This window comes from Nerophis lumbriciformis, linkage group LG38 (assembly GCF_033978685.3).
Source record: "Nerophis lumbriciformis linkage group LG38, RoL_Nlum_v2.1, whole genome shotgun sequence".
In the NCBI taxonomy this organism is placed as follows: Eukaryota; Metazoa; Chordata; class Actinopteri; order Syngnathiformes; family Syngnathidae; genus Nerophis; species Nerophis lumbriciformis.
The window spans coordinates 10,946,376-10,973,014 of record NC_084585.2 but is presented as its reverse complement, the minus strand read 5'-3'; the positions used below and the strand labels follow the sequence as shown (position 1 = coordinate 10,973,014).

The 26,639-nt window shown below is 40.6% G+C and overlaps 1 protein-coding gene across 2 annotated transcripts in view; it reads left to right on the top strand.

Moving 5' to 3' along the window:
• Positions 1-26,639, top strand: part of LOC133578128 (fibronectin type III domain-containing protein 4-like) — a 63,273-nt gene that overhangs the window by 8,786 nt on the left and 27,848 nt on the right. For both annotated transcript variants that reach the window (XM_061932307.1, XM_061932306.1), the window contains one exon: positions 24,133-24,248. In XM_061932307.1, coding sequence (XP_061788291.1) covers positions 24,133-24,248 — 116 coding nt within the window. The remainder of the gene's footprint in view (positions 1-24,132; positions 24,249-26,639) is intronic.

Here is a 26,639-nt window from a genome sequence, read left to right as displayed (position 1 = left end):
TTATTAATTTAAACTGCCACAGTCCTCCGGAGGTGCAGAAGGCAACCTTTGGTTTGTACCCGGGCGAGAGTGGGACCTGCCAGTACCCACTCCTGAAGTCAAGTGTAGAAAACCATGCAGACCCTGCCACCAACTCCAGGGACTCGTCAATCCTGGGAAGGGGGTACGAGTCCTTTCTGGTACCGTTGTTTAGCGGTCTGTAGTCGATGCAAAAACGCACCCTCGAGCTGTTCTATTTAGGCAACATCACTGCAGCAGAGGCTCATGGGCTATCATAAGGTTTTATTATGCCGTCTTTCAGTATCTTGTCCAGCTCCCTGTCAACAGCCTCCTGGCGAGCAAGGGAAAGGCAGTGCGGTTGCACAAAGTGAGTCAAACTTACTTCATTTTTTTTTAATTAAATGTCCTTACACTACAGAAACAACTACCATAGTCTCTTCTTCTGCTGGGGATTTAGACCCTTACAGTTCTTTACCCAGATGTCTTTCATTGCAGAAGTCCGCTTCTCCCCGTCCATCTGCCGTTCCACCAGCGGTGCTAATGGTGCCTCCACGGTTCTAGCTGCCACTCCAGTAGATGTCGAACACGTCGTGGGGGGTGACAAGTGCACTACACCGCTGGCCATACGTTTGACACTCCTGACTTAGATTGAAAATTTAGATTGAACATTTACATTTAGATTTATCATTTAAATTTAGTCGTACTATCATTTTAGATTGAACATTCAGATGAGGTGGTTCGGGCATCTGGTCAGGATGCCACCCGAACGCCTCCCTCGGGAGGTGTTTAGGGCACGTCCGACCGGTAGGAGGCCGCGGGGAAGACCCAGGACACGTTGGGAAGACTATGTCTCCCGGCTGGCCTGGGAACGCCTCGGGGTCCCACAGGAAGAGCTGGACGAAGTGGCTGGGGAGAGGGAAGTCTGGGCTTCCCTGCTTAGGTTGCTGCCCCTGCGACCCGACCTCAGATAAGCGGAAGAAGATGGATGGATGGATGGATTTAAGTTCAACATCTAGATTTAACATTTAGATTTGTGATTTGACCATTTACCATTTAATGCCTACCTCAAATGTGAAGAAAAATTAGATCAAGGTGAGAAAAGTAAGCTAAATGTAACAATACTAATCAAAACGTTGAAAAAGTGAGCTAAATATTTAAAATATATCAGCAAGAAAAGTGTGATTAAATTTTTACGTTTCCATTCTCCGGGATTTTGGGGTCCAGGCCTGTCTATTATGGCCTTAACTTTTTCATAGTGTCACCGACTCCGACATCGACTTTGTTTGATTTTTATTATATTTAATCTAAGTAACATTGGATTGTTATTTAAAGTTATTTTGTTACGTCTGTCTGTGATTGTTCTCATTCATCCACATCATTGTATTCTTAGGGCATTGAATCCATCACAACGGAACTCTTGAGGTTTTCTTAGATTATCAATTAATAAACAAAGAAAAACCACGACCGCTATGGTCTAAAGGGATGGTGCAGGATCTAAAGTATTTCATTCTTTAAGATACAGAGACAAGCCCCAATAAGTATGGTTTCACTCGTTTGAGTTGCAAAAACTACAATCGTTAAGAGACACTTTTCTACGCAACTGACACCCTTGAAATGTAATGCATACTTGCCAACCCTCCCAAATTTTCCGGGAGACTCCCGAATTTCAGTGCTTTACCGAAAATCTCCCGGGACAATCATTCTCCTGAATTCTCTCCTGAGTGAGGACAGCCTGTCGTCACGTCCGCTTGGCCAACCAAAAAGTAACCACAGAACACTATACCGTATAGTGTTCTGTGGCTACTTTTTGGTTGGCCAACGGTTTACGTTGTATTGCGCACCCTGACGGCAAGTGTGTGAGTCGGTTCTGGAGTATGAAGCAGAGGTGGGACCAAGTCATTGCTTTGCAAGTCACAAGTAAGTCTCAAGTCTTTGCCCTCAAGTCCGAGTCAAGTCCCGAGTCAAGACAGAGCAAGTCCGAGTCAAGTCCAAAGTCAAGACTGGAAAGTCTCAAATCAAGTCCCAAGTCCTGCATTTTGAGTTTCGAGTCCTTTCAAGTCGTTTAACCACAGACTAATATATTTACACAGATTGTGTATGCTTTTAAAATGCTGTATTTATTTATTAAAACAAGTGCATTTGAAATTGCAGGGAAAAAGATAGTGCTGACATTGCACTTCAAAATAGCACTATTAACCAGTCATTTTAAACATGTAACTCATTCCTTTACAGAATAAACACATTTGAAAAAAACAAGTGCAACTGTACTTATTTGCACAAAAGTGTTAACATTGTATTTCCATGGCATATTGCATTGTAACTAGTTCCACAGCAGTTTCTATCCTGTTCTTACCTTATCTCATTGATCTCATCTCATACTGTATGTGTGTTTATGTGTGCGTACACATGAAAAATATAACAAATATATGAACATAACAATGAACAGAGTTGTACTTTTTAGATGTCAGGACCCTATGCAATATGTACACATATTCTTAATATAGTATACATTTTAACTGACCTTTATTTGACTATGTTTGTCTTTTTGTAGGTGGCTAAAATACGCGGTGCTGCTGACCACCGTCTAACTTTACGTTACTGTGTGTGATACATTGACTAACGTAATGTTACTGTGTGTGATACATTGACTAACGTAATGTTACTGTGTGTGATACATTGACTAACGCTACGTTACTGTGTGTGATACATTGACTAACGTTACATTACTGTGTGTGATACATTGACTAACGTTACGTTACTGTGTGTGATACATTGTCTAACGTAACGTTATGTGTAGGTACCTCATGCAACCCTGCTTAAAAAAAAATCACTTGACAAAAAGTATGAATAAGGTAGCAAACTGCAGTGGACGCAACAGATTGCCGTGTTTGCAATGACGTTATAACCATAGACATCTTATAAGTAGACGCAGGTTGCTGTGACGTGAGCAATTTGGCCGCCATCTTGAAGTGGTGATGAGGAGCCGGCGAGCAGCCTAAACTGACAGTTGACAGGTAGAAAACAAAGATGCCGGGCTGGTGTTCAGCGTTTTCCTGCTCAAATGAGCGGACTGTTGAAAATAGGAATCGGGGGATTACTTTTCACAAGTAAGATTTAACATTAACGTACTATTGGTTGTATTTTATGAAAATAATATTACCACAGAGTTGAGAAGGATCAAAGATCTTCAATATTTGTATGTGAAAATCACAAATAAATCTTCTGGGGGAGGATGACGCCCCTACAGGGGTTTGGTTTACAAACTTTCAGCCCCACCTAAAACAAAATTCACCAGCCGCCACTGATTATGATGCATTCTCATTTTAGGCAAAGTATAAGACAATACTTTCTTAACAGTATAATTGTAACCAGGAATAAGTCTTCAAGTAACAATATTCAAATACTAACATTGTTGGGTAAAACAGAATTTGGTTTTATTCTGAATCCAGTGAAACAGATTGGTGGTTTTAGCTGATATGAAGACTTTCAGGTGTTTATATATGTTTAAGTATTTGGCAGACGCTTTTATCCAAAGCGACTTACATAAAATAATACATATAAAACAATCACTGCAAATATTATCATTTAAGGGAAGAATGTAATAGAAAATATCAATACAAAGTGTCGAGACAGAATAAACTCTCTGCTGCTGCAGCAACAGAGATACAGTCTATAGGTCCCTAAAATATATAGATATCTAATGTATTCATACATTGTTTATGTAGGATATACGCATGTATATATAACCTAATCATATTGTTTCTTCAACTTAAAAATAGTTTACCGTTTTTTCCCCTTCTCTAGGATTATAATCCCAGTTTTGATCTCGGACGTCTGGTCACTTATAGCATATAAGAATATTATATTACTGTTAAGCAAACTATGAATACTAAAACACGCCAAAACATGTGTCTGTTATCATAGCTACACGTATGACAAAAAAGGGGGGTGAAAATCAGTGAGGTAAAATGAATTAAATGCGCTGACAGTTCATTGTTCCTGCCAAATGAATTGCACTGAGTGGAGCGGATCACCACTCCAAGATGGCGGCCCCGCGCCTCGTCTGCGCCAGTAGGCAGTAGCGCTCCATGCTGCGTCTACTTATAAGATGTCTATGGTTATAACGTTAGCAGTGAGTTTGCAGCCTCACTGATTTAACTACACAGCAAATACAAGTCACGTAACTTAGCCAATAAACGTTATCTTACATTCAAAACTTACCCTTCTTTGTGCAACTTCAAATGTTGAACGTTGTTGCGTCTCCGTCTGTAATATTCGAACTACGTGATTTGCATACGGCAATTCGTTTTTTGTTGACCAAGTCGTAGTTTTTATACCCGAACGAAACCAACTTTGGCATAATTGTTGCGTTGTTTGACAACTTGTTCGGTGGTTGTACTGCAATTTGATTGGATGAATGCTGTGTGATGAAAACAACGTAGTTCTAATTTGATTGGCTGTTGTACTGAGACCACACCAGCTGACAGGAACAACACGCTGAGAGACACAGACGAAGAAAATGAAAAATACGGGGCGCTCCCAAATAACTTTTTAAGCGTTGGATTTTGGGGAAAGTAGCAAGTCATGTCAAGTCATGTCAAGTCATGTCAAGTCAAAAGGCTCAAGTCCAAGTGAAGTCACAAGTCATTGATGTTAAAGTCTAAGTCGAGTTGCAAGTCTCTTTACATTTTGTCAAGTCGAGTCTAAAGTCATCAAATTCATGACTCGAGTCTGACTCGAGTCCAAGTCATGTGACTCGAGTCCACACCTCTGGTATGAAGTAAAGAGACGTAACTTTGTCACCTCGCCTGGTTATTGACTCCAACCCAGAATATTACACTGCCCATACCTATGCTCCTTCAAAGGCTGTGCTACTGGCTGCAAAGCATTGCACTTTCAAATACAACAATGAGTAGAGAGGAGTGTTATGTGTGTATATGTGTAAATAAATGAACACTGAAATTCAAGTATTTATTTTATTTATATGTATATATTTATAATAAAATACATATGTATATATATATATCATACTTGCCAACCTTGAAACTTCCGATTTCGGGAGGTGGGGGGAGGGCGTGGTCGGGGTGGGACAGGGGCGCGGCTAAAAGGGGAGAAGTATATTTACAGTTAGAATTCACCAAGTCAAGTATTTCATATATATAGATAATATATATATATATATATATATATATATATATATATATATATATATATATAGGAAATATTTGACATTTATAGCTATATATATATATATATATATATATATATATATATATATATATATATATATACACATATTTTATTATATATATATATATACGTATATATATATTTATTTTATTATATATATATATATATATATATATATATATATATATATATATATATATATATATATATATATAATACTTGAATTTCAGTGTTCATTTATTTACACATACACACACATAACACTCATCTACTCATTGTTGAGTTAAGGGTTGAATTGTCCATCCTTGTTCTATTCTCTGTCACTATTTTTCGAACCATGCTGAACACCCTCTCTGATGATGCATTGATGTGTGGCACGCACAAAAGTGCTTTCATCAAATGCACTAGATGGCAGTATTGTCCTGTTTAAGAGTGTCACAACATTGCTGTTTACGGCAGACGAACTGCTTTACGGTATACAAAAACGTGACTGCTGTTGTTGTGTGTTGTTGCCACGCTAGGAGGACGTAAATGAAACTGCCTAACAATAAACCCACATAAGAAACCAAGAACTCGCCCTCCATCATCCTACAGTTATAACGTGATTGAGCAGGTATGCTGCTTATATTATGGGTTAGCGGACTAACCGCCTGAGTCCGCCTGAATTTCGGGAGATTTTCGGGAGAAAATTTGTCCCGGGAGATTTTCGGGAGAGGCGCTGAATTTCGGGAGTCTCCCGGAAAATCCGGGAGGGTTGGCAAGTATGATATATATAGCTAGAATTCACTGAAAGCCAAGTATTTATTTTATTTATATATATATATATATATATATATATATATATATATATATATATAATATGTATATATATATATATATATATATATAATAAATACTTGAATTTCAGTGAATTCTAGCTATAAATATACTCCTCCCCCCTTAACCCCGCCTCCCCAACCCCGCCCACCTCAAACCCCCACCCCAAAAAAATCTCCCGAATTTGGAGGTCTCAAGGTTGGCAAGTATGATGTAATGTCCTTTTCATACCAACACATTTTGAACATTTTAAGTTAACCTGTGGGAGTTTGATGAAAAGGCAAAGAAAACCCACAGACACAAATAAAAATATGGAGAAAAATCTTCCCAGGAGTAACATGTTACAGCTGCAAATTTGATTACGTGTTTCCTTTTTGGAGGGAACAAGAGTGTGTCCCAATGTTCTTGACTAACTAGTCTGTCACATTTAGGCTGCTTCAATTAAGTGACAGAAGCAAATTTGGGGTAAGTGGGTAGTTTACGCCTTCATATTTCAACAAGAAAAAACATCGTAAAGCTGTCAAAATTGTAATCGACTGCAATATCTCTTTTCGCATGCTCTCTGGCCTTTTTAATTAGCTGCATTGCAAATCCACAGGTGTTTAAATCATCCAGTCAGCCGTCCGGCTTCCTTGAGCAAAGCCTCCGTGACGTGCAGGTCCATCCCAGCTGGCCGCGTGCCAGGCAGGATGAGGCTAATCTAAGTATTGATTTAGCAAATTAAGTGCTTTTAGACTCCTGGACTTCACCCTTTCCAACATAAACAAGCAGATCAGCCACTCAGTTAAATTTCTTCTTCGACGGGCCAAAACATTAATTTTATCTGAAAGATGGAAGAAAAAAAAGCTGATATATTTATTTTGCTTTAAACTTATAATGTAGAACTGAACTATGATGAAACCCGCTTAAGTTGGTGCCCCTCAGGCTGTCTATGTCGCCCGACTCAGCAAATCAAACATGTTTTTCTCATTACTTAAAAGAGCTCATATAAGTTGTTGTCCGCTGATATCATAAATTTCCATGTACCTCTAGTAGTTGCTACACACATTGTAAATCACACACTGCGGGGTAAAATTACTTCTTGAGGCCATACGTACAACTTGACATAAACTGTCAAGACTTACACAGATCGTTTTACCCTTCGCACAAGTTCAAATTAATAATTGGCCATAAGTCAACATTGGCAGCCACCTGTACTGTTCTGTGTATAGAAGTTGCGTACTGTGAGCCAAAATACTTTACTCACTTCTTGCTCTGCTGATCTGACCACAAACTCGAACATGAAGTCCATTCATCCATCCATCCATTTTCTTCCGCTTAAGCAGAGAAGCCCAGACTTCCCTCTCCCCGGCCACTTCGTCCAGCTCCTCCCGGGGGGATCCCAAGACGTTCCCAAGGCTAGGCGGGAGACATAGTCTTCCCAACGTGTCCTAGGTCTTTCCCGTGGCCTCCTACCGGTTGGATGTGCCCTAAACACTTCCCTAGGGAGGCGTTCGGGTGGCATCCTGACCAGATGCCCGAACCACCTCATCTGGCTCCTCTCCATGTGGAGGAGCAGCGGCTTTACTTTGAGCTCCTCCCGAATGGCAGAGCTTCTCACCCTATCACGGGAGCTTGTACCCGTGATCTTGTCCTTTCAGTCATAACCCGTAGATCGGCCGGTAAATTGAGAGCTTTGCCTTCCGGCTCAGCTCTTTCTTCACCTCAACAGATCAATACAGCGTCCGCATTACAGAATACGCCGCACTGATCTGCTAACCTGACTGTCGCCAGATCCTTGTAGTTGGCTGAGTTCCACTCAAGGATCTGGGACTTGTCAATAGGAGATGTATTTTAGAAGGCGGGGCCTTGTAAAAAAAAAATCATTGTATGCGATTGGATAAACCACTTGTCCGTTGTCTTGAATGACGTGCTACTTCAACCACACACATCGAAATCAACCCGTGATGCTGATGAGAGCAAAACAAAACAGAAATCCAAAACAGAACAGCCGACATATTGGATAACAACAGAGCAAAACCGTTCTCTGTTCATCTTTTAAATAATTAATATTCGATAGATTCGACAAAACAATTGCAATAGCAGAATCAATGTCAGTACACGACTCCTCGCTGCGTGCCGCCGTTGTTGTTTGAATCAAACAGTCTCTTCGGCGCTACGTCACATCTATAAAGTCCCGCCCGGCGATCCCGATTGGTTCATTATTTTTTGCTATCTTGAAGGAGTTTGCATTGCCCTCGATGCCAGATCCTTGTGTCATACTTGCCAACCTTGAGACCTCCGATTTCGGGAGGTGGGGGGCGGGGGGGCGTGGTCGGGGGTGGGGCGGGGGGCTTGGTTGGGGGCGTGGTTAAGATATATATATATATATATATATATATATATATATATATATAAGAAATACTTGACTTTCAGTGAATTCTAGCTATATATATATATATATTATTACATATATATATATATATATAAATAAAAGAAATACTTGAATTTCAGTGTTCATTTATTTACACATACACACACATAACACTCCTCTACTCATTGTTGAGTTAAGGGTTGAATTGTCCATCCTTATTCTATTCTCTGTCACTATTTCAGAACACACACATTATACAAATATACATTATAAAATCAATAAGAAAACGGGAGCTCTAATTTGGGAGTCTGAATGAGGATCAGAAGTTCCTATATAAACATTGCGTACTCACGTCGCCTTTTTGTATTGATAACTGCAGCTGTGCACTGGATTCATTCACAAATACAAACTACAACTCACAAACACTTTAGAGTTAGGCTCCACCATCACAATGTGTACTTAAACTTATAAAGATCACATGGATATTATTCAGTGAGTTGATTCACCAAAACTAACCTGTTATAGAGGAGGAAAAAGCACACAGGACGTTTCAATTGTTCACAGACTGGTCGCGCTCATCAGAATGACAAGACACTTCCGGTCTGCAGGTGATAGCATTCAATTGGGAAGAAACGCCCTACTGCCCCCTACTGACCAATGTGAATACTGATAAATGTGTAATGACAGCTCCAAAAACTAATTCAAACCACAAAATAAAATAAATAAATCAACACAAAAATGTGACACATTATGGGTGGGTCACATATGCATGTACAGTAGATGGCAATATTGTCCTGTTTAAAAGTGTCACAACATTGCTGTTTACGGCAGACGAACTGCTTTACGGGCGACGAAAACTTGACTGCTGTTGTTGTGTGTTGTTACCGCGCTGGGAGGACGTTAATGAAACTGCCTAACAATAAACCCGCATAAGAAACCAAGAACTCGCCCTCCATCATTAGCTGTTTATATGGTGGGAAAGCGGACGTGAGAACAGGCTGTCAACAAGTCACTCAGGTCCGCATGGAGCTGGAGGGGGCGTGGCCTCCAGCTCCGCCTGAATTTCGGGAGATTTTCGGGAGAAAATTTGTCCCGGGAGTTTTTCGGGAGAGGCGCTAAATTTCGGGAGTCTACCGGAAAATCCGGGAGGGTTGGCAAGTATGCCTTGTGTGGAGCTCAGCGAACTACAAGGATCTGGCGAGAGTCAGGTTACTCGAGAACAAGACTCCGAGGTACTTGAACTCCTCCACATGGAGGAGTTCAAGTACGAACATGAAGTCATCTGGTACATTTCTCCAATATCGATATTAAAATCATTGCCATACTATTAAAAGCTTCTGTTAGCAACACCTTTCAAAACCAAAGTTCTCATTTCTACTAGAAAATTGGTGTTTTAGTATTGTTAACTGTGTCATTATCCCTAAGGACCAATTCTTCAATGTGCTTGAATGAAAAAAGGTGCGCGACTGCGTGATTTCAGCATTCAGCTGTCCCTTGCGCCTGCATCCAAAATGCACACTCTCAGTGGAGTGTTAGGTAATTTTGCTTATATGCGCATTATATTGCACTTGAATTTTGGAAGCAATGTGCACAACACGTAATACAATTTAAAAAAAAAACTTCCTGAAAACCATTAAATCTATTCTGACCTCTTAAATTGAGGCATCTGTAAATGGAGATGAGGATAAAAGGATCATAATGACACTCTGAATTACCTATCAAAAATCTTACCACACCTGAAGGGGACCGCGTGTATATCGGCATTGTTTGAACATCCTGGTGCAGACGGACGTTCAAAGGCCAGCGAGAAGAGGTAGATCTTAAGAAGGATTTTGAAGACTGTTCCAGAGCTTAGGGGCGGCAACGGAAAAGGCTCTGTCCCCTCTGGTCTTTAGCCTGGATCTGGTGTCAGCTGACCTTAGGGCTCTAGACGAGGTATGATAGTGCAGAAGCTCGGTCAGGTATTGTGGGGCCAGGCCATTTTGGGATTTAAAAACATCCATCCATCCATCCATCTTCTTCCGCTTATCCGAGGTCGGGTCGCGGGGGCAGCAGCTTAAGCAGGGAAGCCCAGACTTCTCTCTCCCCAGCCACTTCGTCCAGCTCCTCCCGGGGGATCCCGAGGCGTTCCCAGGCCAGCCGGGAGAGATAGTCTTACCAGCGTGTCCTGGGTCTTCCCCGTGGCCTCCTACCGGTCGGACGTGCCCGAAACACCTTCCTAGGGAGGCGTTCGGGTGGCATCCTGACCAAATGCCCGAACCACCTCATCTGGCTCCTCTCGATGTGGAGGAGCAGCGGCTTTACTTTGAGCTCCCCCCGAATGACAGAGCTTCTCACCCTATCTCTAAGGGAGAGCCCCGCCACCCGGCGGAGGAAACTCATTTCGGCCGCTTGTACCCGTGATCTTGTCCTTTCGATCATGACCCAAAGCTCATGACCATAGGTGAGAATGGGAACGTAGATCGACCGGTAAATCGAGAGCTTTGCCTTCCGGCTCAGCTCCTTCTTCACCACAACGGATCGATACAGCGTCCGCATTACTGAAGACGCCGCACCGATCCGCCTGTTGATCTCACGATCCACTCTTCCCTCACTCGTGAACAAGACTCCGAGGTACTTGAACTCCTCCACTTGGGGCAAGATCTCCTCCCCAGCCCGGAGATGGCACTCCACCCTTTTCCGGGAGAGAACCATGGACTCGGACTTTGAGGTGCTGATTCCCATCCCAGTCGCTTCACACTCGGCTGCGAACCGATCCAGTGAGAGCTGAAGATCTTGGCCGGAGGAAGGATTTAAAAACAATTAAAAGTCATTTAAAATCAATGCGGTGACGGACAGGGAGCCAGTGGAGTGAGGCCAGGACTGGGGTGATGTGCTCGCGTTTTTTGGTGCTGGTGAGGAGACGGGCAGCCGCGTTTTGCACAAGCTGCAAACGGCGGAGTGATGCCTGATCAATACCAGCGTACAGTGAGTTGTTGTTGTCGAGCCGGTGTGTCCAGAAGAAGGACTTGTGCTTGAATGAAACTTTAGGGGCCGCGGTAGCTTTTGTTTACATGGCTGCACTGAACCCTTCTCCGTCAAGGGGCGTCACTAGGTTTGAAGAACATAAGCGTCATCATTATTCACCATATTTTGTGTCTGTCAAAGTCCGGAAAGAGAGCGAGGTCGAAAAGCATTAAGGAGGACACGACAGCAGTGGAATGTCTGCTCGTTTCTCTTTTTTCTATTCTGTACAATTGGAAGAGCATATGTGGGTTAGAGTTGAACGTATGGTCGGACTGACCATTGTACAAAATGTTTTGATTGTTTGTTATGGCTAAGGGATTCAAGGATGTTGCAGAATAAACAGGTCCAAAACAACTGGACCTTGACACACAAGGGAAACACATAAATAACCAAGTAGACCAAGTCTATGCATGATTCGCATGATTCACGATTCATCCAACGTCTCCGGAGACGTTGTCTGTTTGCATGGCAATTCAATCCAACCTTGTACCATTTGATTATGGGTAAATAATACTTTTGTACTAAATTCACTTTTGTTGCTGTTTAAGATTCGGACATTCCACCACACACCAAAATAAAAGGTTACGGAATAAATATTTAACATATTTACAGAAACAGGCACAATTTATGTTTTAGGAACTCACATCAATCAATGTTCCACCACTTACCGCCAACACGTTCTTCAGAGCAGACATCGAAGCAAATGTCCCCAAAACTGCGGGAGACATCTTCTTTCATAATCTTCTCCGTGGTTCAGAAAATGTTGACTCTGATTGCGCAGAACCCTTAAAATCATACTTGCCAACCCTCCCGAATTTTCCGGGAGGATCCCGAATTTCAGTGCCTCTCCCGAAAATCTCCCGGGACAACCATTCTCCCGAATTTCTCCCGATTTCCAGCCGGACTTAAGGCACGCCCCCTCCAGGTCCGTGCGGACCTTAGTGAGGACAGCCTGTCGTCACGTCCGCTTTTCCTTCATATAAACAGCCTGCCGGCCCAGTCACGTTATAATATCTACGGCTTTTGGAGAGTACACAACAAGAAGGAGACGCAGCAGAAGAACGAAGAAGAGACAGTCATGGCGACGACGAGTGACAGAGAATAGAACAAGGACGAACAATTCAACCCTAAACTCACTCCTTTCCTGCAAATTAAATTTCACAGATGCTGCCTGTAATAGAGTGATCTAAGTTGTTTGTTGCCATCTCCTGGTGAATGTTGGGTATAGTGTTCTGTGGTTACTTTTTGGTTGGCCAACGGTTTACGTTGTATTGCGCACCTTGACGGCAGGTGTGGGAGTCGGTTCTGAAGTATGAAGTAAAGAGACGTAACCTCATCACCTCGCCTGGTCATTGACTCCAACCCAGAATATTACACTGCCCATACCTATGCTCCTTCAAAGGCTGTGCTACTGGCTGCAAAGCATTGCACTTTCAAATACAACAATAAATAGAGGAGTGTTATGTGTGTGTATATGTGTAAATGAATGAACACCGAAATTCAAGTATTTATTTTATTTATATGTATATATATATATATATATATATATATATATATATATATATATATATATATATATATAGTAAAATACATACATACATACATATATATATATATATATATATATAGCTAGAATTCACAAAAAGTCAAGTATTTATTTTATTTATATGTATATCTATCTATCTATCTATCTATCTATCTATATATCTATCTATCTATATATATATATATATATATATATATATATATATATATATATATAGCTAGAATTCACAAAAAGTCAAGTATTTATTTTATTTATATATATATCTATCTATCTATCTATCTATCTATATATATATATATATATATATATATATATATATGTATATATATATATGAAATACTTGGTTCCAGTGAATTCTAGCTATAAATATACTCCTCCCACCTCATTGTCCGCCGTTCAAATTGTACGTAATCTGAAGCTTCCATCTCTTCCTGCTCAGTGGCCTTGTGGTTTTATTATCTGCCCTGAGATCGGTAGGTTGTGAGTTCAAACCCCGGCCGAGTCATACCAAAGACTATAAAAATGGGACCAATTACCTCCCTGCTTGGCACTCAGCATCAAGGGTTGGAATTGGGGGTTAAATCACCAAAAGGATTCCCTCACCTCCCAGGGGGTGGGACAAGGAGATGGGTCGAATGCAGAGGGTAATTTCACCACAGCTAGTGTGTGTGTGACTATCAGTGGTACTTTAACTTTATATGTCCAAGATGGAGTCAAGGTGCTGAGCCTCATGTCAAAAGCAGGTCAAAAACAGCCTACTATTACTTTTAAATACTTTGTTCACTGTGCTAATTCTCCGGAAATAATATGCATTCATGTTTGTCCTTATCCATGACTGAAAATAGACAGACAAAATGCTTGACGATATTGCAGCCTATGTTGTTTGTAGCCCAAAGCTACTTCGCCTACTAAATGCTGCGTGTGGAACAGAACAAAACATGCTTTGATACAAACTTAGCAGTCTGAAAATGCCTTTAACACACCAACATGTAAGAGGGGATGGCCTTACACGTGATGTTTGATCATCTCGCCGCTATTTGCTGTCTTTTTATTAGCTCGCTGACTCAATTTCTAAGGCTTTGCTTTCACGCTGGAAATGAGAAAAATCTCACAAATTAATTTATTTTTCCCTGAAGCTATCGTGACGATTGGGGCAGTTACTGATGCCGCACGTTCGCGTCATGTTTTGAACTTTGTTAAAAAAAAACAACAACAAAACTTTGTCAGGTTCAAACACTGATGACATCTATTAAACAGACAAGAAGCAAGGAATCATGCAGAGACAGAGTTCAATTTAGCTCATGAGAAGAACGCATGGAACTGCACACTTAGTCACAGTCTCGCCCTACGCTCTAAGGTACAGCTCTTGCGTTCCTCTATTTATTCAGGAGTTCCACAGTCAACATTACTGAGGCCGCCTCTAAAAGGAGTGGTCACACATATCATGCAAAGCAGCAACAGAAGAGTCAAAACACAAATGGGGGCAGCAATTATTATCAAAGTGTAGTCGGCTTAAAAAATTATCCTGAACTATCACCCATGTTACTTAGGTCTCTGGCCAACGACACAAGTGAATGTGCAAGCAGTGGTTAGCTTATGTCAACGTCAGTTAGCCATTCCACAAACCCGTTCCACTTTGTATCATACTGACAGGAGACTGTCAGGTGTACCTAACAAACTGGCCTGGCAGTTTATTGTCTTGCCGTGACACATATAACATGTGAAGTCACTCCCTGCATCCTGTCAGCCATCAGAAAATTCATAAAAATCCAATCTCATCTCTTGATATACTGTATCTCCATCAGCATGCGCAGCTTGTCTCACACACACACACACACCCACACACACACACACACACACACACACACACACACACATTCTTGTATTCGTTACCTTCTTGAGACCTCCGTAAAATGCCAACCTCTTTAGGACCACCCTTTCTAGATATATAAAGATGTGTATTTACTACATTAATAATATATACATACTATGCAAACATAAAAAAGCTTGTTGTGAAAAATTTGTTGGAATTTCACAAGAAAAAGGTCACAATTCCACAAGAAAACTTTTAATTTTGGCAGTATCATAATAAATGTCGTCATTTTACTCAACGCAAGTCAAAATTTTACAAGAAAAACGGAACATTTGTGCAATATTATGATAAAAGTTGGAATTTTACTCAATAACAGTCGCACTTTTACAAGACAGACTCGCAGTTTTACTCGACAAAAGTCACAATTGTATAAGAAAACGTACACATTTGGGCAATATTATAATAATAATCTGAATTTGTACTTGGCAAAATTATGACAAAAGTCATAATTTTACTCAAAAAAACGTCACTGTTATACGAGAACAATAAAAACATTGGCAATGTTGTGATAAAAGTCAGAATTTTGTACGACATATGTCACCATTTTGCATTAAAAAGTAATAATTTTACATAAAAAAGGAACAATTTTACATAAAAAAGTAATAATTTTATGAGAAAATATTGCAATATTATAGAAAGAATGAGAAATTGTTCCCAATTTTAATAGGAAAAAAGTCGACACATTGTGAGAAAAAGACTGCTTTTAGTGAATTTTTTTTTTTTTAATTTCTTGTTTGTAATTGGTTTTTAATCTTCATTATTTACTCCAAGTTATGACAGTATGTAGCTATCTATAAAACATTTTTAATATATTAATTTTTGCGAAAAGGGGGCGCATTTCAATTTCTTACACACACTTGTTATTTCATATGTTGACCAGAGGGGGGAGCACTTTTAAAACCGACACAGTCTGATTCTGATTCTGATTCAGTCAATTTGAAAAATCCCTCCTTTTTGGGACCACCCTCATTTTGATAGATGTCACCACTAGGGGTGCAAATGAGACATTCTCTATTAGATGCAATGTTATTGGGACCATGATTTATGTCATCACTTGTTCACATCTCCTCATATGGAAGATACTTTTCCTTGTTGATGTCTCAAGAAGGGTAGAAATACAAGAACACACACACACACACACACACACACACACACACACACACACACACACACACACACACGCACACACACACACACACACACACACACATATTCTTCACTGCGAGCCATTAGCCAGATGAAGCTGTCTAAGTCGATCAGCAAACTGTTTGTTCCTTGTGATTTAACATCTGACGTCACCAAATACTCCAACATGGGGACCGGCCAAGGAAGCAAATGTCACCTGCCTCGTTTTTTGCGTTGTTGCGTCTGGAGAAAAAAACAGCTGTGCGAGGCAAAAATGGCTGTGCAAGGTGCCAACAATCTTTTAGTCTAGTTAGGTTTGGTCTCTCGCAAAGGCTTTTACAAAATATATGGATGAGCATCAATATATAACCTGCACAGGGACCTTATGTCCTGCACTACTGCAATTTTTCAGAGTTTCATCAATCAATATATTTGGTTTTATCACCATGTCTTGCTCTACCATGACTCTCTCCATCACTGATCCTCCATCTCCCTCCTTTGTTCATCCATCCCACTTTGCCCATCTTGCACCTCGCCCTCTAAGACCTAAGCATTGAAAATTCACTTGCCATCTTCCCGAGATCTGACTCGTTTATCCCTGTTTATGTTTTCCATCGGCGTTCACCCTTATCTCGCTATGTGAGCCCTTCTCTCACCCGTTAGTTTGTTTGAAGTATTTGCAATGTGGATTGGCGGTGTGCGGCACAGGAACGTGGGTGGATTCTTCTTGAGTTAAGATAATGTTTGGTGAGCTACAAAACTCAAAAGCAGTGAAGTTGGCAAGTTGTGTAAATGGTAAATAAAAACAGAATACAGTGATTTGCAAATCCTTTTCAACTTATATTCAATTGAATAGACTGCAAAGACAAGATACTTAACGTTGGTACTGGAAAACTTTGTAATTTTTTGCAAATATTAGCTATTTTGGAATTTGATGCCTGCAACGTGTTTCAAAAAAGCTGGCACAAGTGGCAAACAAGACTGAGAAAGTTGAAGAATGCTCATCAAACACTTACGGTATTTGGAACATCCCACAGGTGAACAGGCTAATTGGGAACAGGTGGGTGCTATGATTGGGTATAAAAGCAGCTTCCATGAAATGCTCAGTCATTCACAAACAAGGGTCGGGCGAGGGTCACCACTTTGTCAACAAATGCCTGAGCAAATTGTTTAAGAACAACATATCTGAACCAGCTTATGCAAGTAATTTAGTGATTTCATTATCTACGGTCCGTATCCATCCATCCATCCATCCATCCATCCATCCATCCATCTTCTTCCGCTTATCCGAGGTCGGATCGCGGGGGCAACAGCCAAAGCAGGGAAGCCCAGACTTCCCTCTCCCCAGCCACTTCGTCCAGCTCTTCCTGTGGGACCCCGAGGCGTTCCCAGGCCAGCCGGGAGACATAGTCTTCCCAACGTGTCCTGGGTCTTCCCCGCGGCCTACCGGTCGGACGTGCCCTAAACACCTCCCTAGGGAGGCGTTCGGGTGGCATCCTGACCAGATGCCCGAACCACCTCATCTGGCTCCTTTCGATGTGGAGGAGCAGCGGCTTTACTTTGAGCTCCCCCCGGATGGCAGAGCTTCTCACCCTATCTCTAAGGGAGAGCCCCGCCACTCGGCGGAGGAAACTCATTTCGGCCGCTTGTACCCGTGATCTTGTCCTTTCAGTCATAACCCAAAGCTCATGACCATAGGTGAGGATGGGAACGTAGATCGACCGGTAAATTGAGAGCTTTGCCTTCCGGCTCAGCTCCTTCTTCACCACAACGGATCGATACAGCGTCCGCATTACTGAAGACGCCGCACCGATCCGCCTGTCGATCTCACGATCCACTCTTCCCTCACTCGTGAACAAGACTCCGAGGTACTTGAACTCCTCCACTTGGGGCAAGATCTCCTCCCCAACCCGGAGATGGCACTCCACCCTTTTCCGGGCGAGAACCATGGACTCGGACTTGGAGGTGCTGATTCTCATCCCAGTCGCTTCACACTCGGCTGCGAACCGATCCAGTGAGAGCTGAAGATCCTGGCCAGATGAAGCCATCAGGACCACATCATCTGCAAAAAGCAGAGACCAAATCCTGCAGCCACCAAACCAGATCCCCTCAACGCCTTGACTGCGCCTAGAAATTCTGTCCATAAAAGTTATGAACAGAATCGGTGACAAAGGACAGCCTTGGCGGAGTCCAACCCTCACTGGAAACGTGTCCGACTTACTGCCAGCAATGCGGACCAAGCTCTGGCACTGAGCATACAGGGAGCGGACTGCCACAATCAGACAGTCCGATACCCCATACTCTCTGAGCACTCCCCACAGAACTTCCCGAGGGACACGGTCGAATGCCTTCTCCCAGTCCACAAAACACATGTAGACTGGTTGGGCAAACTCCCATGCACTCTCAAGGACCCTGCCGAGAGTATAGAGCTGGTCCACAGTTCCACGATCTACGGTCCGTAATATCATCAAAATGTAAATCACGGCACGTGAGCAGCAAGTCTGAAAACCAACATTGAATGCCCGTGACTTTCGATTCCTCAGGCAATACCGCATCAAAAAGCGACATCAGTGTGTAAAGGATATCCCTACATGGGCTCAGGAACACTTCAGAAAACCGCTGTCAGTAACTACAGTTGGTCACTACATCTGTAAGTGCAAGTTAAAACTCTACAATGCAAAGCGAAAGCCATTTATCAACAACACCCAGAAACGCCGCCGGCTTCGCTGGGCCCGAGCTCATCTAAGATGGACTGATACAAAGTGGAAAAATGTTCTGTTGTCCTGTTCTGTGGTCATGTTTTGTTTAGTTATGTTCTGTTGGTTTAAGACTCTTTTAGTTCCTGTTTACGCTCCATTGTTTGGTCACCATGGCAACTCATAGTTTTCACATGTCTCATTTGTTTGAATCACACCTGTCGCTAATCAAGACTTTATTATTTAAGCCTGTAGTTGCCAGGTAGTCAACCTGGCGACATTGCTCATTTCATACTCTGTATCTGCTCTGTTCATGCTCGTTTCATGCCATAGATTCCTGCTCTGCCAAGTAAGTTTTTGCCACAGTTAGTGACTTTTGTTTCATGTCCATAGTCGGCCTAAGTGCTAGTTTTTGTTTCCCACGCTAAGTTTGTGCCTCCGCTGTGAGCGCTTTTTGTTTGTACCCTTTTGTTTGTACTTTGTTAGAAATTAAATCATTTATGTACCTTCAAGCCATGACTGGTCTGGTCCGATTGCATTCCGGGAAAACAATCCTCGCAGCAATCTGCAAGATAGTCCACGGCGTGACATCTGTGGTCTGACGAGTCCACATTTGAAATTGTTTTTGGAAACTGTGAATGTCGTGTCCTCCGGAACAAAGAGGAAAATAACCATACGGACTGTTATAGGCGCGGAGTTCAAAAGCCAGCATCTGTGATGGTATGGGGGTGTATTAGTGCCCAAGGCATGGGTAACTTACACATCTGTGAAGGCACCATTAATGCTGAAAGGTACATACAGATTTTGGAGCAACATATGTTGCCTCCCCAGCAACGTTATCATGGACGCCCCTGCTTATTTCAGCAAGACAATGCCAAGCCACGTGTTACAACAACTTGGCTTCATAGTAAAAGAGTGCGGGTACTAGACTGGCCTGCCTGTAGTCCAGACCTGTCTCCCATTGAAAATGTATGGCGCATTATGAAGCCTAAAATAGCACAACGGAGACCCCTGGACTGTTGAACAACTTAAACTTTACATCAAGCAAGAATGGGAAAGAATTCCACCTGAAAAGCGTTGAATTGTGTGTTGTTAAAAGGAAAGGTCATGTAACACAGTGGTAAAAATGCCCCTGTGCCAACTTTTTTGCAATGTGTTGCTGCCATTAAATTCTAAGTTAAAGATTATTTGCAAGTTTCTCAGTTCGGACATGAAATATCTTGCCTTTGCAGTCTATTCAATTGAATATAAGCTGAAAAGGATTTGCAAATCATTGTATTCTGTTTTTATTTACGAATTACACAACGTGCCAATTTCACTGGTTTTAGGTTTTGTATGATCCGTAATAATACACATTTCTCCTGTATCACTCCATTGTGGGAATGGCTCGATGCGCTGGCCAATTCCTGCACGCCCACCATGTCAGTAATAAACCAGAATGCAGATCCATAAAATGCAAAAAGCCACTTTGCTACAGTGTTTATACATTACACCCCCACACATCGAATATAGCCGTGTAGCATCCTCTGATGGAAGCTGATCACATAAGTGCATGCTCACCATTGCTGTCTATGAGTTTTCCTGAATAATAAGATGCTTGTTTCCCAGTTGCAATCAGCAAACAAGCTCCACATCCTAAGACATGTTCACAAACATCCTTAACCTTAACCTTACATCTTGTTACGTGCATTGGAGTCATTATTTGTTCAGATTACAAATCAACACCTGGAATGTTCCCACGCCTACACGCATGGCGCACTGTTGCCACAGCAATGGAGTAGAGTCTCTGCATGACAGGGTTCTCTGACAGGCAGTAAAAGAATCACTTATTGATTGGAATGGAGGCTTGCTCATCACCAAGAGGAGCGAGATGGGAAGTACTGCTGCAAAGAACTTATATCATACATCTAAGGCAGGGGTGCTCACACTTTTTCTGCAGGCGAGCTACTTTTCAATTGATCAAGTCGTGGGGATCTACCTCATTCATATATATAATTTATATTTACTTATTTATGAAATATATGTTTTTGTTAATAAGTTAAAGGTGTTTAATGATAATGCAAGCATGTTTAACACATATAGTTAATATTGTTAATAAATTAAAGGTGTTTAATGATAATGCAATCATGTTTAACACATAGTTAATATTGTTAATAAATTAAAGGTGTTTAATTATAATACAAGAATGTTTAATACATATAGTTAATATTGTTAATAAATTAAAGGTGTTTAATGATAATGAAAGTATGTTTAATACATATAGTTAATATTATTAATAAGTTAAAGGTGTTTAAAGATAATACAAGCATGTTTAACACATATAGTTAATATTGTTAACAAGTTAAAGGTGTTTAAGGATAATACAAGCATGTTTAACACATATAGTTAATATTGTTAATAAGTTAAAGGTGTTTAAAGATAATGCAAGCATGTTTAACACATATAGTTAATATTGTTAACAAGTTACGGTGTTTAAAGATAATACAGGCATGTTTAACACATATAGATTCCTTTCTTTCACGAAGACAAGAATATAAGTTGGTGTATTACCTGATTCTGATGACTTGCATTGATTGGAATCAGACAGTGGTGCTAAAAACGTCCGCATTTTCGAATGGAGGAGAAAAAAGTCCTCCTTTCTGTCCAATACCACATGAAAGTGGTTGGTTTTTGGCATCTTATTTATCCAGCTTCCGTACTCCTTTGTATACACTTTACAAGAAATACATTGTCGGCAAACTCCGTAGCTTGCTAGCTTGTGCACACCAGCTTTCTGAGACTCTTGTTTTGTTAGCGCAGGCAGGATGAAGCAGAGCTTTTATTGTGCAACTGTGCAGTCGGTCTTTGGAGTTTTGACAACAAGTACGGCGCCAGAGTCTGTTGAAATAAAGTGTTTCTCGCCTTCCAGTCGGTAATTTTAATGAGCTGGCAGCAGCCAGCGTCATCTCAGAAGACCCTCGGGTGCCGTGAATGTCAATCAAGTGACGAAAGTGACGTCATAGTGAAGATTTATGATAGCTCATTTTTAGGACTATTTTTTTAATGCCTGGCTGGTGATCGACTGACACACCCTCCAAGATCGACCGGTAGCTCGCGATCGACGTAATGAGCACCCCTGATCTAAGGGTTCCATGCATTAAATATTCAATTAATAATAGAATATGTACATAATGGTTGATTAATGGAAACATAGACCATTAACCAACTAAGGTCTGAATTCAGAGTCATTTTTAAAACCAAAGGCTGATCTAACTTGTGAAATTCCAACGTCTAAAATAACTCATAATGTGGCTCACTTGTGCATATGGCCTCATGTGCCTGCATGCACTCTGTACAACATTTCAGCATGTTTGATACGGGTATCAGTCAGCTCTTGGACAGTCTGTGGTGCAATGTTTCAACAATATATAGTGTCCCAGAGGGCTCAATTGGATTAGATTAGTAAAATCAATACTTTTGTCCTTTAGAAACAGCTGACACACTCCAGCCACATGAACCTAGGGCCCACTGTACCAGCATATGATCTGATAAAGGGTCTGAGCTACAGTAGCATCCCTCCAAGGCAGTGGTTCTTAACCTGGGTTCGATCGAACCCTAGGGGTTCGGTGAGTCGGGCTCAGGGGTTCGGCGGAGGTCAAGACACACCCGACTCATCGTGTAAATAAAAACTTCTCCCTATCGGCGTGTTACGGATACGGCAACAGCTGACTGATTTGCAGGTGTGTAATTTGTTGTGAGTTTATGCACTGTGTTGGTTTTGTTCTTTGAACAAGGTGATGTTCATGCACGGTTAATTTTATGCACCAGTAAAAAACATGGTAACACTTTAGTATGGGGAACATATTCACCATTAATTAGTTGCTTATTAACATGCAAATTAGTAACATATAGCCTCTTAACTAGTCATTATTAAGTACTTATTAATGCCTAACCCTCTAACCCTGGCCCTAACCCTCTCACCCTAACCTTAACCAAATAACTCTAAATTAAGTCTTTGTTACTTAGAATATGTTCCCCTAGTGTCCAAAAAACTCTAAATTAAATCTTTGTTACTTAGAATATATTCCCCATACTAAAGTGTTACCAAAAACATATAACTTTGTCTAGAATTTGAAAAAAAAATGTTTTTTTAATTTTTCACTAAAGAAGGGTTCGTTGAATGCGCATATGAAACTGGTGGGGTTCGGTACCTCCAACAAGGTTAAGAACCACTGCTTCAAGGATATGACCCACTACTAAACAACTGTTAAAACTGGAGGATGTTGCAGGAAATTAAACTTTCTACACAACATCCCTCAAATCTGTCATCAACTAAGAAGGTCCTTCTACCCACCATGGACCGTTGGACCCCTACCAGTCTGCGATGCTTTCGCCATCAACAATGTTGCAGTAGATAAGGCCAGTATAACTAAATTATTGCCAGTACACATCCATGAGGACCACTACTGGTTGACAAAAGCTACAAACTACCCTTGAAAAAGGCCGAGCAGCGTCTCTGTCCATCGCAAACTGAAGAAGACGAGAATTCCCCCACTCATCATGCACTCCTTCTACTGTGGCACATTTGAAATCATCCTGACCAGCTGGATCACAGTCTGGTCCCTAAGCAGCATGTACTATTATCGTAAAGCCCCGCAGCGCAAAGTGGGCATGGTTGGAAAGATTATTGGGAATTTTTCAACACCCACTGAGCACTCAGGATTGTGGGTTACCACAACCTCTTTCCTATCAGAGAGAATTCATCCACCAGTCTCCAGGTTTGCTCCACTAGACTCTGGAACAGTTTTGTGTACCAAATTGTGACGGAACTGAACTTTTTTCATTACTTTCTACTGGTTAGTTGGTTAAAGAAAAATGTAATAATTTATGAGGTTATAATATAATATTTTTAGTTTGATGCTTTCCATCCATCCATCCATTTTGTACCGCTTGTCCCATTCAGGGTCGCGGGGGGTGCTGGAGCCTATCTCAGCTGCATTCGGGCGGAAGGCGGGGTACACCCTGGACAAGTCGCCACCTCATCACAGGGCCAACACAGATAGGCAGACAACATTCCCACGCTAGGGCCAATTTAGTGTTGCCAATCAACCTATCCCCAGGTGCATGTTTTTTGGCAGTGGGGGGAAGCCGGAGTACCCAGAAGGAACCCATGCAGTCACGGGGAGAACATGCAAACTCCACACAGAAAGATCCCGAGCCTGGGATTGAACCCAGGACTACTCAGGACCTTCGTATTGTGAGGCACATGCACTAACCCCTCTTCCACCGTGCTGCACTTGATGCTTTCCATTGGTCAGATTTCCAAAAATAGTGGTGGTTTTCATTAGTAAGGTCAAATGAAGACAGAGTTATACGAAAACCAAATAAAAAATTTTGCGCAATGTTTGGCAAAACTTTTTGTCGAAATCCGAATTGTACAGAAAGTTTCATTTTGATTGCCTCCCAACTTAGCACTATGGTCACTTGTTTTTTTCTCTCCACATTACAGTAGTCTTTTTTGTGTATGTGTGTGTTACCATGGCAACAGCTGTGCCAGCTGCCCCGGTGAACGTGTCGGTGACCCAATTAAGAGCCCACTCAGCCATGGTGACCTGGAATGTCCCTCAAGGAGACACAGTCATTGGCTATGCCATCTCGCAGCAGGTATGTTGTGTAGAAGTGTGTGTGTGTGTGTGTGTGTGTGTGTACGAATGTGTGTGGTTTACTTTTGGGGGCTGGGTCAACAAGCTTAAAAAAATGATATGGACGTTTTGTATCTGCACTGCAACCACATAATTTTCCTATTGTGGGATGAATAAAGTATCCAATCCAATTCTTCTCAAGTCTGTTCCAAATCAAAGTCATTCTCACTCCTGAATGGTTGAAGACAAATATTTCAGGGTTAGAAACAGAACATTTTATTCATGGAAATTAGTTAGGATTTAACTAGTAATATGACTTGTGAGTGTTGTTTATGTCACCTTACCGCTCAACATCATATATGTATTTTTAGTTCCTAGAACTATAGGTTCCCACAGGCCTGTGTGGTTTGTGTTCTCACCACATTTCATAGTTCAGGGTAGCTTGAAAATAAACAGACAATAGTAGGTCAGATTGCTTTAGCTATAATGTAAGTAAATAAAATACAAAGCAATAAGATACAAAACGTTATGATTTAAAAACAAAGTGTACCAAACTTTACATACATTTTGTCCAAAGTGTCCAACAGTCAGAAAGTGGTCTCCTCAGTAAATGATGAATTCATGATGGTCCGGCAAGTCATTGTTGTCCATTTCAGGTGTAAATAACAATATATAAAGAATACATGTCAGTGTTTATCTCACAGCAGTGACATGAACACATCAGATTTAGCGTTAGCCTTTTAACATTAGAATTTGGTTCTCTCGGGTAGAGGCTAATAACTACACAAATGGCGTGTCGCTGTCTACTAGTGATGGGTTGATGAGGCGTCATGAAGCGTTTCGACACATTGCAAAACTGTATTGATACTGTGTCGATACTGTGTCACTAAATACTGACATCTGCTGGACATTAAAAATCCCTACAGGCAACCTATGGACCGACTCAACTGACACTGATTTTATGCTCTAGTACAGGGGTCACCAACCTTTTTGAAACCAAAAACTACTTCTTGGGTACTGATTAATGCGAAGGGCTACCAGTTTGATACACACTTAAATAAATAAATATATTGTCATTTGTAAGTTACACGTAAGTGTGATTCAAACAAGAATAGCTAAATAAATAAATGTATATATTTTAAAAAATGGGTATTTCTGTCTGTCATTCCGTTGTACTTTTTTTTTTTCCTTTCACGGAAGGTTTTTTGGAGAGAATAAATGATGAAAGAAACACTTAATTGAACGGTTTAAAAGAGGAGAAAACAAGAAAAAATTTAAAATAAAATTTTGAAACATAGTTTATCTTCAATTTCGACTCTTTATCATTCAAAATTCAACCGACAAAAAGAAGAGAAAAACTAGCTTATTTGAATCTTTTTGAAAAAATTAAAAAAAGAATTTATGGAACATCATTAGTAATTTTTCCTGATTAAGATACATTTTAGAATTTTGATGACATGTTTTAAATTGGTTAAAATCCAATCTGCACTTTGTTAGAATATTTAACAAATTGGACCAAGCTATATTTCTAACAAAGACAAATCAGTATTTCTTCTAGATTTTCCAGAACAAAAAGTTTAAAAGAAATTCAAAATACTTTGAAATAAGATTTAAATTTGATTCTACAGATTTTCTAGATTTGCCAGAATATTTTTTTTGAATTTTAATCATAGTAAGTTTGAAGAAATATTTCACAAATATTCTTCGTCGAAAAAAAAATATTTATTATTCTTTACAATAAAAAATAAATAAATTTACTTGAACATTGATTGTCAGGAAAGAAGAGGAAGAAATTTAAAAGGTAAAAAGGTATATTTGTTTAAAAATCCTAAAATCATTTTTAAGGTTGTATTTTTTCTCTAAAATTGTATTTCTAAAAGTAATAAGAAGCAAAGTAAAAAATAAATGAATTTATTTAAACAAGTGAAGACCCATCCATCCATCCATTTTCTACCGCTTATTCCAAGTGAAGACCAAGTCTTTAAAATATTTTCTTGGATTTTCAAATTCTATTTGAGTTTTGTCTCTTTTAGAATTAAAAATGTCGAGCAAAGCGAGACCAGCTTGCTAGTAAATAAATAAAATTTAAAAAATAGAGGCAGCTCACTGGTAAGTGCTGCTCTTTGAGCTATTTTTAGAACAGGACAGCGGGCGACTGATCTGGTCCTTACGGGCTACCTGGTGACCGCGGGCACCGCGTTGGTGACCCCTGCCCTAGTATATACAATAATATAAACCAAGTCATTGTATTTCATTTAGGATTATTTCATATCTTCATTTAAATAAAAATATATTTTTATCTTTTTTAGATACAGTCAATAAATAATGTGAACATGTATCATAACATGGAAATCTAAGAGAACGTGTTGTGGATGATTGTGGACTGGGAATTTTTTTAATTTTATTTTTTACA